We start from the raw sequence: 15,215 nt of genomic DNA, 5'->3' as shown, positions 1-15,215 counted from the left end.
GGGGCAACTAAGTGATTTTGCTCTCCAGGTCTCCTTTGCACACGCATCCTTGTGTGTGTGTGGGGGGGGGGGTGGCTTGCAGAATCCCATGAGGGCATGTTAAGGAAGTAATGGTTTTCAGGCCAGACAGTATAGTGTTGTGTGTTTTAAAGTGCCACATAAGTCACCCCTTGCTATGGACCGGCTTTAGGTCACCATTATAGTCCGTAAATGGAAGCTGGTGAAGCTCCAGCTTAGGAGGACTTAGGGTAGGATTCGGTTACTGCTTGCAGGATCCTAGTGTTGATTGGTTTTAGACTATTTACTGCTGCTGCTGGTGTGATCTGTAGTCCTCACAGCAGTGTCTGTCTGACAGCCTGTCTGCCCACCCTCTGAATATTTTTCTTCCTCTAGCCCGATACAGGAACCAAACCAGCCAGGCAGAATCCTATTATCGGCACGCTGCTCAGCTTGTCCCCTCCAATGGTAAGTAGGGGGCTCTCAGGCCAGTGCCAAGCTCACCCTCACATTTTCCTTCTCCTCTCTGGCTCATTTTCCTTTGAATTCTGGATACCCAGAGATGAACTGGAAAGTGAAGGGTGGAAGATAGAATATCACATTATGGAAGGGATCTAGGAAAGAGACGCTTTCCTTGTTTGAACCATTTGGTGGTGCCCTCCCCCATTCCAACTCCCCGGAAAATGGTCTCTGGCTTCCCCTAAAAAACAGACAGCACATTCTGTCTTCCGTTGGCTCCAGAAGAGGCATGAGCAGGGCCGGAGAGAGTGTGGAGATAGTGCGTTTGCCTTGCATGCAAAAGGACGGTGGTTTGAATCCTAGCATCCCCTGAGCCTGCCAGGAGCAATTTCTGAGCGTAGAGCCAGGAGTAACCCCTGAGCGCTGCCAGTTGTGACCCAAAAACCAAAAAAAAAGAAAAGAGCGTGAGCAGTGAATCCTGACTTTCAGAAGCTCAGCTTATAGGGCCATTGTTGCTAGACCACACGAACCTGTCTGTACTTTGGAAGGCACACACACTGGGTGCTTGCCTGGGGTCCTCAGGCCCTGCAGGCCCTGCAGTGCCAGTGGGATCCTAGTGAGGGACGCTCTGGCCCACATAGCCATGACCTGTGGGCACCTTGTGTAATGGGAGCAGGGAGGGCTGAGCATCATTTTCCCTGTGACATGGAAGATTTCCTGCATATGGGACTCTGACTGGGCCCTGTCTTTGTCCCCAGGTCAGCCTTACAATCAGCTGGCGATCTTAGCCTCTTCCAAGGGGGACCACCTGACCACCATATTCTACTACTGCAGAAGCATCGCTGTCAAGTTCCCTTTCCCCGCTGCCTCCACCAATCTGCAGAAAGCACTTTCGAAAGCACTGGAAAGGTCAGCGGGCTGTATGAGGGATACCCAGACTTACACAGCTGAATCAGCTAGGGAGGGGCCAACGGGTCTCTGGGATGTGCCTGGAGGCTGGAGGTTCAGGGCCATCAGGCTTCTAGTAGCCCCAAGCCACACCCCGGCCCCAAGGCCTGGGATTAGCCCCATAGGAGGAATGAGAGGGTGGGTGGCCTTGGAGAGGTTAGCTCTGGACAGGCTCCCTCTATGAACCACAAGTGCCCTTGAGCTTGAGCTTGGCAGAATTTCGTCCCTACTCCCACCTCCCGCACAGGGCTTGGCCTCTCTGTGGTTGTCGACCCAGCCGGCTTGTCTCCTTTCAGCCGGGATGAGGTGAGAACCAAGTGGGGTGTTTCGGACTTCATCAAGGCCTTCATCAAGTTCCATGGCCACGTGTACCTGAGCAAGAGCCTGGAGAAGTTGAGCCCACTCCGGGAGAAGTTGGAAGAGCAGTTTAAGGTTCGATGGGTAACTCACAAGTTTGGGATTTGGGGAGGTCATCAGAAACCCAGACATCTCACATGAGTGTCCCCCTCATGTGAACCAGAGAGAGTCAGGTCAATGCTTCTGTCATCACACTCGGCAGCAGCTCTGGGCTACAAGTCTCACTCAAATGGGAGCCAAACAGTTCCTCTTCCTGGGATTATGTCACCAAGGGCCCCACATAGCCCTCCCAAGTACCCTTAGGTGTGGCCTTGGAGGCTTCGAGTATCACTGAGCCCTTGGGGCTGAGCATTGTGGAGAGTGGTTTCCCACTGTCCCCTCCCTGCAACCCTGGGTAGACCCTGTGAAAAATAAGATCCAGCTCAAAGTGATACACCATCATCCCATATCCAGCCCCATAGGGCCTGCACACAGCTGAGACCCTCGTGGGGAACTCACCAGCTCAATTGGCCAAGTCCTTGTCCCCTCGCACAGCTAGGGAGCCCTTACAGCCAGCCACCCTGAAACACCCTTCTTGCTCCCACTGCTGCCACGTTGCACCTCTCTTGCAGCGGCTGCTCTTCCAGAAGGCCTTCAACTCACAGCAGCTGGTGCACGTCACAGTCATCAACCTCTTCCAGCTGCACCACCTGCGCGACTTCAGCAGCGAGACTGAGTCACACAGCTATAGCCAGGACGAACAGTTGTGCTGGACACAACTGCTGGCGCTCTTCAGTGAGTGCACTCATTGGGGCCACAGAGATGGACAGTTGGTGGTCACTGGCCTTCCACATGGCCAACCCAGGATCAGGCTTCAGGATCCCAAAGGGTTCCTCAAGCACTGCCAAGTGTGGCATCCCAAGACCAAACCAAAATAAACCCTCTGTCCCTTCTCTTTGTCCACTGCTGTTCCCTCCTGGCCCATTTCCTCTGTGTGTTACATGGTTGACTAAGAATGCCAGTCCTGCCTTTGCAGAAAAAAAAAAACTCTGAGTGTGGAGGGCATTGCCCGATCTATGATTGCTCTGAAATCCCACCGGCCTCTTCTCTTCCCAGTGTCTTTTCTTGGCACCCTGTGCAAATGCCCGCTTCAGAACTCGGCCCAGGAAGAGGCCTGCAGCACATACCCGCTTCCTGCCGTCAAGGTTTCCATGGATTGGCTACGTCTACGGCCTCGGGTCTTCCAGGAGGCCGTGGTGGATGAAAGGCAATAGTAAGTGTGGTGGCTTCACGTGGGCTTCGTGCGTGTGCAACGGGTGGGGTGTGCGTTATATTGTGTGTATGTTACAGTGTGTCACAGATCTAGAAGCCCAGCTCTCAGCTCTGAGACAGTGGTTGCCTTTGTGCTCTCACCTACTCTGCAAAGCGAACTGAAGGCCACTTTGTCTTCCGTCTTTATTTGGATTCGTCATGGGAGGCAGCCACAGTTGGAAGGTTCATGCTCGGCAATCCTGCTCCTGATTGCTGTCAAAGAGGAAGCCATTTTAAACTTTTTTTTTTTTAATGGAATTGGATAAAATGCTGGTTTGTTTCTTATTTATGACCCCAAAGTTTCTTTGAGAAGTTGAAATGGGGTCGGAGAGATACCACAGCAGTAGGGCATTTGCCTTATGTGCAGCCAAACAGTGGTTTGAATCCTGGTATTCCATATGGTCCCCTGAGCCTGCCAGGGATGATTTCTGAGTGCAAAACCAGGATTAACCCCTGAGCGCTGCCTAGTGTGACCCAAAACCAAAAAAACAAAACAAAAAAGTTGGAGCTAAGAGATTTTTGCTCCTCCCATCGTTTTCTACCTGTAAACTAGCTATTCAAAGGTGTCCCCAGAAGTACCCGGCATTTGTGTGTGTGTGTGTGTGTGTGTGTGTGTGTGTGTGTGTGTGTGTGTGTGTGTGTGTGTGTGTGTGTGTGTGTGTTTAGACTGATTGTTCTTGGAACTATTCATTTGTGTATGCGTGTGCACGCTCTGTCATTTTTACTCAAACTAATTGCGCTTGGAACTTGGTTTTTCAGTCTTTGCCCTTGGAATCCTGGGGTAAATACTTTGAGAGAGGCTCTGCTGTGTGTAGGAAGTTCTTCCCCTGCCTGAGAAATAAGAGCCTCTGGTCTTGCTCTGTGGCCCAATATCTGGGACCCAGGATATACTTGGGGAGGAAGCAGTGCTCCTGTGGGCCTCCTGTTGTGCCCATGTCTTTGCCTTAAGGACTGTGATCTTGACATTTGCTTTTCTCCTACGTGGTTTTGATTTCCGTTCTTTTTTTGCATGAGCCTTTTTGATCATTGGTTTGGTCCTTGAATTAATAACAGCTCCTGGTTTTATACTTAGACAAGTTTTTGTACTTTGCTGCCAACGTGTATCCTTCTCTGGGCTTGATCTTCAGCTGGTTTTCTTTTGTATTTTTCTTTGTTTTTTGGGTCACACCCGACAGTGCTCAGGGGTTACTCCTGGCTCTATGCTCAGAAATCGCTCCTGGCAGGCTTGGTGGACCATATGAGATGCCGGGATTCGAACCACCGTCCTTCTGCATGCAAGGCAAATGGCCTACCTCCATGCTAACTCTCCGGCCCCTTCAGCAATTATTAAATCAAAACACTGCTTTCTTTCTCCCCTATGATCAGAATAGTCCTCTCTGCTATTTTTGTTACCATGGAACTCTAATCAGCAAACTGAAAATCAGTCTTAGGCAGGTCTGTTGAGAACATCACTGTGTATCCTATACAAAAGGTCTGAGGGGGTTCGGAGCAGTGGCACTAGAGGTAAGGTGTCTTCCTTGCGAGCACTATCCTAGGATGGACTGCGGTTTGATCCCCTGGCATCTCATATTGTCCCACCAAGCCAGGAATGATTTCTGAGCGCATACCCAGGAGTAACCCCTGAGCATCAAACGGGTGTGGCCCCCAAAAAAAAACACTGGGGGAAGGTGAATCCTCTCAGAACTCCATGTGAGCAACAAAAAGTTTTCATTCTGGTCTGGGTTCTCTTGTCAATTCACAGCATCTGGCCCTGGCTGATATCACTTCTGAACAGTTTCCATCCCCACGAGGAGGATCTCTCCAACACAAACGGTAAAGCTCCTTGCCCTTCAGTGTCTCTCAGCTTGCCCTAGATTTCCCAGCCACTCGAGGGGTCTTCAGGCCCCAGGAAAATGCGCTGAGGGATACCCCAGTTCCAGCAGCTTTTCCTCCATTAAACTACAATTAAGCAGCTCCCCAGAGGACCACTTCTACAGTTCTACAGTTCAACAGTGTTCTTCTCCTGCCTTGCTGTCACTAGTTTTGTTTTTAAGGAGATGCTGTGAGGGCCCAGAGAAATAGCACAGCGGCGTTTGCCTTGCAAGCAGCCGATCCAGGACCTAAGGTGCTTGGTTTGAATCCCGGTGTCCCATATGGTCCCCCATGCCTGCCAGGAGCTGTTTCTGAGCAGACAGCCAGGAGTAACTCCTGAGCACACCGCCTGGTGTGGCCCAAAAACCAAAAAAAAAAAAAAAAAAAAAAACGGAGTTGCTGTGAACAATGTTATTTCCAAGGAATGTCTGTCTGTTATAGAACTCTAGGGCACACAGCCTTTAAAGAGAACATGTCCGGGCCCGGAGAGATAGCACAGCGGCGTTTGCCTTGCAAGCAGCCGATCCAGGACCAAAGGTGGTTGGTTCGAATCCCGGTGTCCCATATGGTCCCCCGTGCCTGCCAAGAGCTATTTCTGAGCAGACAGCCAGGAGTAACCCCTGTGCACCGCCGGGTGTGGCCACCCCCCCCAAAAAAAAAAAAGAGAACATGTCCCTCATCATGGGCAACAGATACAGCTTCAGCTGTTTAATGTTCTAATATATCCTTTTTCTTCCCCCTTGAAGCAGCTTGAAGCTGTATCTTTACTGGTTGCATAATATCCCCCCCCCCCATAGCCTAATTGGACCTTTCCATTTACTTGACTTTGTTTCCCCCTCATTCTTAAATAATCCTTTGTGATTATTTAAGCCTGATGATTTCTCTTCTGTTGGGTAATGCTTCTGAAATCCCAACTTAGCACACAGTCAGCTGGGATCTTGTTGAAAGGAGTTTCTAGATCAGGAGGGTGGGGGAGATACCAGTGGTCTGCACTTGTTACAAATTGCTCCTGAACAACTTGGAGTAGCAGAGATACGGCTTTGACATTAGCACTACTAGGTTGAGATGCCAGAAGCCTCCTGAGTCTCCAGTGAGTGCTAGGCTGATCTAAGGGTCCGTGCAGGGATGGGCAGGTCGGCACATCTGCCAGGATCAATGCAAAGAAGAGCAAGGACTCCTTGCAGGCCATTACCTTTCCCTGAGCAGGTGGCCTACTTGGTCCCTTCCTTAAGCCATTATATTCACATTCACACTCAACTTGTTTTCTGCCTTTCTCTAGCCACGCCACTTCCTGAGGAGTTTGAGTTACAAGGATTCCTGGCCTTACGACCTTCTTTCAGGTAGATGAGGGGTTCATGATCTCTGTGGTCGCAGAATTGGGTTAGCAGGACTCCAAGTGGGTGCCGGATATCAACCGGATAGTATTGGTTGACATTTTTTCTCTTAGTAATAATGACACTCTGTCCAGGTTGTTTTTGGTTTGTGGACAACACCCTGTGACGTTCAGGACTTACTCCTGACTGCTCAGGAATTACTCCTGTTCGGCACAGGGACCATATGGAGGGCTGGGGATCTGTTGTATTTTTTTTTTTTTTTTTTTGGTTTTTGGTTTTTGGGTCACACCAGCAGTGCTCAGGAGTTACTCCTGGCTCTATGCTCAGAAATCACTCCTAGGGGCTGGGCGGTGGCGCAAGAGGTAAGGTGCCTGCCTTGCCTGCGCTAGCCTTGGACGGACCACAGTTCGATCCCCCGGCGTCCCATATGGTCCCCCAAGCCAGGAGCAACTTCTGAGCTCATAGCCAGGAGTAACCCCTGAGCGTTACCGGGTGTGGCCCAAAAACCAAAAAAAAAAAAAAAAAAAAAGAAATCACTCCTGCCAGGCTCGGGGGACCGTATGGGATGCCGGGATTCGAACCACCGTCCTTCTGCATGGAAGGCAAACGCCTTACCTCCATGCTATCTCTCTGGCTCCAGTTGTGTTTATTTTTAATTATAAAGTCTTTGTGTTGTAGATGGTGGTGAGGCCTTTCTCAGCTTGGCCCAGCACCTGCAACCCCTTCAGCCGGAGGGTCTGTAGATGCAGGGTGACAGCAAAGAAATGATCTACAGGCAGTCAGTTGAAATTTCAGTAGACATCTGGCTTTATTACTAGACCCTAACCACCATGTGCATATTCCCCACATGACCTCTAATCTATGCAGCCTCTTTCCTGCTGCTCTGCATCCATCCTGTATCCAATCTTTCCTTGCTCATCTCCCCTTCCCCTTCCCCCAAGCAACCTCTTAATTACCAACCACAGACCCCTCCCAGCTGTGGGAGGGTCTCACCATCCAGGTGAGATTAACATATGGCATTGGGGAGGGTTAACAGGGATGAAACATGAATTTGCTGGCGTACAAGGTAGAGTGCCTTCTCTGAGTCATGAAATTCCTGAAGTGGGAAGTGATGCCTTAGTTCTCAGCCACTTGACTATAACAAATGTGCCTGCTAGGTGTACAAGGGTTAAGAGGGCCCATTTAGCCTTGGACACCATCTTGGTCAGTGAGGTGAACTTGGCACAGCTCTGTGAGTGACCTGGGTTTTGCTTCTATTATCCACAGGAACTTGGACTTCTCCAAAGGCCACCAGGGTATCACAGGCGACAAAGAAGGTCAGCAGTGCCAGATCCGCCAACAGCGCCTCATCTCCATCGGCAAGTGGATTGCCGACAACCAGCCCAGGTCAGCTGAGTTTGGGCCTGTCCTTCCACCCCTGTATCACCTACTGCATTGTTAGGATATCTAGCAGCAGATCTTCACCCCATTGTGCTGGGTCAGGCTCTTGTTTGCCTTGTCACACTAAGGTGGTGGATGGGATGTGACCTGTGTTCTCAGCTTCTGTTAGGACCCTGAGACATCAGCGTTCAAGGGGCCAAATCATGTCACAGTGGGGCCAGAGCTGTAGAATAGTGGCCAATAGTGCCAAATAGTGCATGTGTCAGAGTGATTGCATTGCATGGTTTTTTTCATCCTAGTAGGCATAGTGGCCAGTTATCAGGACAGATGGCCGGGTCTGGTGGCTGATGTCAAGAAAGGCAATCCCTCAAGTTCAACCCTTCACCTATGGCCAGGCCCTTGGCAAAGCTAGTGACTGTCCTTTACCTTCAGGCCTTCTGCAAGTGGACTTGGACCACACCAGTTCCCACAACTGTCCCACAAACCCTATAGAGCAAATAACTCACATATGGCTCTTGTTGGCTCTCGTGTATCTGAGGGTCATGGGTTCTATCTAGGTCAAACTCAGTTTTGTGGGATGGAGGGTACAGAAAGCGTGGCTAGTGCTATTGGGCTGTGGGTATGGAATATGCTGAGAATATGTGGCCTTGGCTTTGAGGGACATGGTCACTCAGTGAGCCATGGGTCTGAGGGAAATGGCCACTGTATGGGGCTGTGGATCTGAGGGACGGGGTCTTAATCCATGAGTGGTGAAGACACGGATGGGTCTGGGCATATGTGAAGTGGGTTGCTGATAGCCCCAACCCTGAGAATCCAAATCCCTGATATAACTAGGATACAGTTAAGCCTTGTCTTCTGCTACCCATAGTTTTCAGGATCAGGAATATATGAACTGTGGGATAGAGACCCAGTTCAATGTTAACTGGTTGGCTTTTTTTCTTTAGGTTTTATGTTTTTCATGTGTGAATTTATTTTTACTTTTTTTAGGCTGATTCAGTGTGAAAATGAGGTAGGGAAATTGTTGTTTATCACAGAGATCCCAGAGTTAATACTGGAGGAACCCAGTGAAGCCAAAGAGAACCTCATTCCTCAAGATGGGCCTGTGACAGAGCCCTTGTGCACCGACGGGAACCCAGGGCTAAAGTCAGTGCTGTCTGTGGGCCGAAACCTTAGCAACCACTGTGACCCTGGAGACAAGCCTGTGGTCACCTTCCAGGAGAACATTAAGCCTCGAGAAGTGAATCGAGACCAAGGAAGGAGTTTTCCTCCCAAGGAGGTAAAGAGGGGTCACATTCATGAATGACAGGCAAGTGAAAAAATGAACCAAACAGAAAGGCAGGAGAAGATTGGAGGAGCAGCCACAGGATGTCTGAGTATGGCCCGTTAGAGGCCTCTTACAGGCCCAGCTGTGGAAGCTGAGGTGGTTTGGGGGCTAAGTGGTGTGTTGTCCTAGATGTGGAACAAGGCCCCCTCAGGAGAAGGTACCCTTCTGATAAATCACGCCACTGATAACTCCTACCAACTGCTCTGTAGCATATCAGTGCTGCCTGGCTGCTATGTTCTTGTCCAAGGGCCCAGTCTTGCCGAGAGAGGGAAACACTCGTGGTCCGTTTTCTTGCACCTTTCCAAGGAAGGAAGTGATGTTGGACTTGGAACAGGACAGGGTCTGTGCTCTCTGCTGGGTTGATCCACAGCATTGCAATTTGAGCAAATCCTTAAGTATTGAGTAGATGACTGTTGAAGTAGCAGAAGTAGCACATACGGCGCAGGTCCCTTGGATGCATGGCTTTGGGTTTTTTTTTTTCGGGAAGGGAGATTCAGGAGGGGAACAGTCTCATTTTCATATTATAGGAGGGTGGCCTGGAGAATGTGGTAGAGGTTGAGGGGCGGGCCTGAATCATGTACTAGCGGCAACAGGTTTTTTTGGGGGGGGTGGCGTGTCACACCCGGCAGTGCTCGGGTTATTCCTGGCTCCACACTCAGAAATCGCTCCTGGCAGGCTCGGGGGACTATATGGGATGCTGGGATCCAAACCAATGACCTTCTGCATGAAAGGCAACCGCTACGGCCCTAGCGCCAAGAGTTTTAAATTTCAGGGCTGGAGGCATCTTTGCTGGCGCCAGCCCCCAGCTCATACCTTACCTCCCTGCTGCTGAGACCCAGCCTGGCTTTATTATGCCTCTGCCTGCTGCTCTGCAGGCCTGGGCTCCTTCTCCTTCACTGCTGGGTGCAGGTTGAAGCATATGGGCCATACTGAGGAACTGACCAAGAAACTGACCGAGGGCTACAATAACCCACGTGATTCGGTGTCTATCATAGTTTTCATCTAACAAATGGTGTGTTTGGCCATCATGACTATATTAGCTCCATCTTTCAGAGGTTACCTGAGTGTATGTAGACATGACACACATGACCTGGGTCCTTCCTGCATTTAGGACTGTGTTGATCTTATGGGAAACCAAAGAAATTGTACTTTTCAAACTAAGGGCCAGAGTGATGGTACAGCAAGTCAGGTGTTTACTGACCTGACATCAATCCCTGGCACCCCCTGATTTCTGCCAGAAGGAACCCCTGAGCACAAAACAGGAGTCCACCCTAAGCACTGTTGGGTGTGGCCCAAATTCCCCAAAAGAAACAGACTATTTTGTTTGGTAGGAGGACTGGTTCTTTGTAGGATGCTTCCTATGGTAGGGGAGAGGATTGGGACCTAGAAAAGACCACTGTGACAATGATAGTGGAAAGGGGTCACTCTGGACAAGCCTCTGTGAGTCCTCCCTTTCAATTACAGTATTGTGAACCATGGTGTCTAGAAGGAAAAAGAAAATTGTCTGCCTACAGGCAGGTGGGGAGGGGGGGACAGGAGACAAAGTGGGGACATGGATGGAAGGAAAGGGACACCAGGGAAGGAATGGATGCTTAGTCATTGTTTGCCTAAAATTCAGTCACAAACAACTTTGTAGTTGATGGTGTTTCAGTCAATGTAAGATCAAATAAAATAAATAATTCTATTTCTGTTGATCTGAGGTGAAGTCCCAGACAGAACTAAGAAAGACTCCAGTGTCCGAAGTCAGGAAAACACCTGTGACCCAGTCACCGAGTCAAGCCAGTAATTCCCAGTTCATCCCCATCCATCACCCTGGAGCCTTTCCGCCTCTCCCCAGCCGGCCAGGTAAATATGTAGTGTTGTTTCTCTTGTTTGGGTGAGTCCAGGGCCACACATGCCTGGGAAGCACTGTCCATCTGGCCTGTTCGTGCTTTCTCATTCTGCTGTCCAGTGGGGACAGAGCTTCTGTTCACTGGAAAAGTCATTCCAGCTCCAAGGGCTGAGGGCTCTGCACTCCCTGCATGGTGGAATCAGTGGGGCCCTCTCTCCTCATCTTCCTCCTGCTGATACTCATTTTTCTTTCCATCCTCCTCTTCTCTTCTCTTCTCTTCTCTTCTCTTCTCTTCTCTTCTCTTCTCTTCTCTTCTCTTCTCTTCTCTTCTCTTCTCTTCTCTTCTCTTCTCTTCTCTTCTCTCTTCTCTTTCCTTTTTTGGATTTTGGGGTTACTTCTGGCTCTATGCTCAGAAATCACCCCTGGCAGGCACAGGGGATTATATGGGATGCCGGGATTTGAACCGACTTCCTGCATGAAAGGCAAACACCTTACCTCCATGCTATCTCTCCGGCCTCTCCATTCTCTTTTTCATCTTTTTCATCTTCCCTCTCCCTCTCTCTCCCCTTCCTGATAATGGGGTGTAGGGACAACTCCTCCCCACCCTTCTGTCTCCAGCCCCTTTCTATTCTTTTTCACACGAGTGTTTGTTGTTATGGAGGAGTCCTGTCCCTGACCAGTTACTTAGAAGGGCATTCAGGGCAGTCCTGTTAATGCAGCAAATACAAGTAGTGACTCTGTTTCCTTGCTCAAAGAGATAGTCACACCTGCCCTCTCTTGTGGGAGGCCTTGCCCCTCCACAGCAGAACACCTTTTGTTGTGCTTGCATCTTGCCAAGTCACCATGGAACTGAAGGCATGTGTTCTTTCCTTTGAAGGGTTTCCACCCCCGACATACGTGATACCCCCACCGGTGGCATTTCCCATGGGCTCAGGTTACACCTTCCCAGCCGGTGTTTCAGTGCCGGGGACCTACCTTCAGCCTGCAGCTCATGCTCCAGCAGGAAAGCAGGTGCAAGCTGGGAAACAGTCCCACATTCCGTACAGCCAGCAGCGGCCCTCAGGCCCAGGGCCCCTGACTCAGGGGGCTCCACAGCCACAACCCCCCTCGCAGCCCCCCCTGGCGCCTCTACCAGCTCAGCCAGCGGCACAGCCAGCAGGCCCACTGCAGGTGCATGCACTCAGCCAACAGCAGTCCCCCACCAAGGCTGGGCCAGCACTAGGCAAGAGTCCCCCGCACCACTCTGGATTCCAACAGGTATGTGGGGCTGCATGTCTTGTCTGTCTGTTCGTCCACCTGTCCATCTTCAGGGTGCTGGGTGCCGAGTCTGGGTCTCATCCTCATACCTGGCACCCCATTTTCAGTACCCACAGGCAGACACCTCCAAACAGCTGTGGAATCCACCTCAGGTTCAAGGTCCGCTGGGGAAAATCCTGCCTGTGAAGCCGTCCTGCTACCTGCAGGCCCAGGCCCCCCTCAAACTCTTTGAGCCGCCCCTGCAGCCGCCCGGCGTGCAACAGCCACCACTAGAGAAGAAGATGAAGCCTTTCCGCCTGGAGCCATATAACCACAGCCCCTCTGAGGCTAAGGGACCCGAATTCTACTGGGACTCGGCCTGTAGCCTGGCCCAGCCCACTGGCCTGGAGCGCCGGGGCAAGCGGCCACCTGGAGTCTTCCGGCCCGAGCCTGACCCTACACCCAGGATGCCCTTCGAGGTATGCATTCTAACCCAGCATTGTCTCAGCTCCTCTGTGCTTGGGGGTTGGGTGGGGGGAGAGAGGGAGTGTTTGTCAGGTGAGACAGAGAAGAGAAAGTGTGTATTTGCCAGGGCTGTGTCTGATATTCTGTTACGTGTTAGTGTGTTTGGTGAGTGTGTGTGTGTCAAGATCGTCTTCGTTCTGTGTCATGTCTGCGTGCCTGTGCCTGGAAGCTGTAGCATTGCTGTCCTTGCTGCCTCTGCCCCTGAGCACTGGTTTGCAGCCTTTCCATCCCCACACGCCTGAGTTCCCTGGCGAGACCGCTTGTAGGGAACTGAGTCCTCTGGCTGTAGAGGAGGTTCGCTGAAGATTGATGGGCCCTCCAGGGACTGCAGCCCTGCCCAGAGCGCCCTGCGTTCCTGCTCCCCCCTCTCCTGTCCCCTCCTTCTGCCTGTCATGTCCTGCTCAGCTCGTTCGTGACTAACCCACTGCCTACTGTGCTCCTTTCTATCACTAGGACCCCAAAGGCTCCCCTCTGCTCCCCCCGGACCTGTTTAAGAGTCTGGCTGCCTTGGAGGATGAGGACGAGCTGCTTTTCTCTAACCCTCCTGACCTTTACCCCGCCCTGCTCGGGCCTCTCGCCTCTCTCCCTGGAAGGAGCCTCTTTGTATGTATCTGCCCATGTCCCCTCCTGCTCGCTCTGAGCTGCGCTTTCATCCAGTTCGCTCTTGTTTTCCTTTGGGGCCCCGCTACTGATGTGCACTGTACTCTGGGAGCACCTATTTAGCTCACAGCCTGTTCTTCTTGGGGTGCTGCTGTCCTCTGGGACTGGGGGTGGGGCAGGGGTGTCAATATGGGAGCGAGAAAAATCAGGCGTGGCTTTTTTCACTGGTGTTTGGGAACAATGTGTCTCTATCTTGGGGGTTCATGGGAAGCTCCAGTGCCAGCTGGGAGATGTGCATAGGGATGCAGTACGAGCTTAGTGTGCAGTGGCCTCAGCACTGTGATTTTCCCAAAACCCAAGGCGGAAAGAGGCACTGAGAGCCAAGGGCAGTTCCTGACCTGGTGTATGAACAGGTTATGTGCAGAGGGAGGCAGCCTCACCAACACACTTGAGTTCAGGGAGGGGAGGCCTTGAATGCAGCTGAACCAGGAGCAATCCCTGAGCGCCACTGGGTGTGGCCCCTAAACAAACAACACAAGAGGAGTGGGGGCAAGAGATGATGCCGGGGTTAAAGCACTTGCCTTGCAGGTGGCTGGCTGGCACTGCATATGGTTCCCTGAGCACCACCAGGAATACTAAGCCCCTAAGCACCAACGGGTGGGACCCCCAAACCAAAGTGAAACACAGACCGATCTCATATCCCCTACCTGTGTTTTGGAGGGTGTCCCCTGCTCATTCTGGCTGAGACAGATGCTGAGGGAAGTGCTGGCATCAGCTCTGGGGTTCCTCTCACAGTCTCAAGCGTTAGGGGCCCCAGGCCTGAGTGTAGGGGAAGGGACCATGGCCTTGACTGCCACTTCTCTTGTTGGGAATCTGAGCCTGGATACCTAGGGAGCCTTAGGGTGTCCTTGACTAACCTTCCCCCTTGACATGTCACCTGCGGGTAGTGGTGGGTCTCTGCTAGCACTCAGGTGGGCAGTGGCGTAAGGCAACCTGCCTCCCATGTCTTTGTCCTGGTGGCTCTTTCCTGCCTACCTCTGCTTGTGGCCTTCAAGGGCATTTTGAGAACTCCTGCCAGGGTGTGGGGTGTGGCCTGACTGGTCTGTTACCTGGAGACTGCTTGGAAGAGGGTTCTGAGCAGTGGGGGGTGGGGATCGGAGAGGTGTGTGATGTGGTGTGTGCCTGTGGCAGGCTGACAGCCTCAATCCCTTTCTTTCCCTGGTCTGAAGAAATCCTTGCTGGAGAAGCCGTCGGAGCTAATCTCACACTCATCCTCCTTCCTGTCCCTCACAACCACTGGCTTCTCACTCAACCAGGTGAGCTGGCCTGCTTACCCCAGGGTCCCCGGGACCACCAAGACCCTCTGCGCGTGCTCCTCCTCCTCGGCTCCCCTACCACCTGCACCTTTCCTTTTTGCAGTTCCATGGTCCTCCTGTCTGACTGCCATTGTTTTTCAGGAGAGACACCCCAGCAACAGCGTCTTCAATGAGGTCTATGGCAAGACCCTGAGCTCCAGCTCCAAAGGGGAGCTGCCCCCCACCATGGCCCCTCAGGAGACATCGCTGTACTCCTTGTTCGAGGGGACCCCATGGTCTCCATCGCTTCCTGCCAGCTCAGGTACCGACTTGGGTTGGCATGAGAGCACGGGTAGCCCACTGTTCCCCTGCTGGTGGCATGTTGGAGTAATTTTTCCTTGTTGCTGCACGAGGGTTCTGGGGTGGCTGTAGAAATGAGAAGGTCTTAGGGGACCCTGCTCTCTGCGCACTCTGTGGTGATTGGCTCTTGTAGAAGTTTGTTCGTCAGTCGACGTTCAGGGGGAAGAGGGTCTCACCCCCTGTGGGCTCAGGATAGATGCTGTGGATCCATGGTCTTGAATACTGGATAAGCAGTAGCAGGAGCTGGGTCCCTGTGCCTCTCGGGCCTCAAGTTTTCCTCCCATGGAACCCTACACACCATGAGGATTGGAACTTTCTCTGTAGCACCTTTGCTTTGTTTTTCCCTGGTTTGGAAGACATATTTAGTGGTGCTCAGGCCTCACTCCTACCTCTGCTTTGCCACAGATCACTCTTGAAAAGCTCACGGG

The 15,215-nt window shown here is 51.8% G+C and overlaps 1 protein-coding gene across 2 annotated transcripts in view; it reads left to right on the top strand.

Moving 5' to 3' along the window:
- Window positions 1–15,215, top strand: part of SMG7 (SMG7 nonsense mediated mRNA decay factor) — a 45,005-nt gene that overhangs the window by 28,263 nt on the left and 1,527 nt on the right. The window contains exons 6-20 of one of the 2 annotated variants that reach the window (XM_049776417.1): window positions 394–465; window positions 1,215–1,365; window positions 1,701–1,836; window positions 2,373–2,535; window positions 2,857–3,013; window positions 4,793–4,863; window positions 6,182–6,242; window positions 7,503–7,622; window positions 8,604–8,892; window positions 10,641–10,785; window positions 11,649–12,028; window positions 12,136–12,486; window positions 12,986–13,135; window positions 14,362–14,448; window positions 14,590–14,749. In XM_049776417.1, coding sequence (XP_049632374.1) covers window positions 394–465; window positions 1,215–1,365; window positions 1,701–1,836; window positions 2,373–2,535; window positions 2,857–3,013; window positions 4,793–4,863; window positions 6,182–6,242; window positions 7,503–7,622; window positions 8,604–8,892; window positions 10,641–10,785; window positions 11,649–12,028; window positions 12,136–12,486; window positions 12,986–13,135; window positions 14,362–14,448; window positions 14,590–14,749 — 2,493 coding nt within the window. The remainder of the gene's footprint in view (window positions 1–393; window positions 466–1,214; window positions 1,366–1,700; window positions 1,837–2,372; window positions 2,536–2,856; window positions 3,014–4,792; window positions 4,864–6,181; window positions 6,243–7,502; window positions 7,623–8,603; window positions 8,893–10,640; window positions 10,786–11,648; window positions 12,029–12,135; window positions 12,487–12,985; window positions 13,136–14,361; window positions 14,449–14,589; window positions 14,750–15,215) is intronic. The other variant, XM_049776418.1, reaches the window with a different exon arrangement.

Source organism: Suncus etruscus, chromosome 7 (genome assembly GCF_024139225.1).
Source record: "Suncus etruscus isolate mSunEtr1 chromosome 7, mSunEtr1.pri.cur, whole genome shotgun sequence".
Classification (NCBI taxonomy): domain Eukaryota; kingdom Metazoa; phylum Chordata; class Mammalia; order Eulipotyphla; family Soricidae; genus Suncus; species Suncus etruscus.
This window is presented reverse-complemented; position numbering and strand designations above follow the sequence as displayed.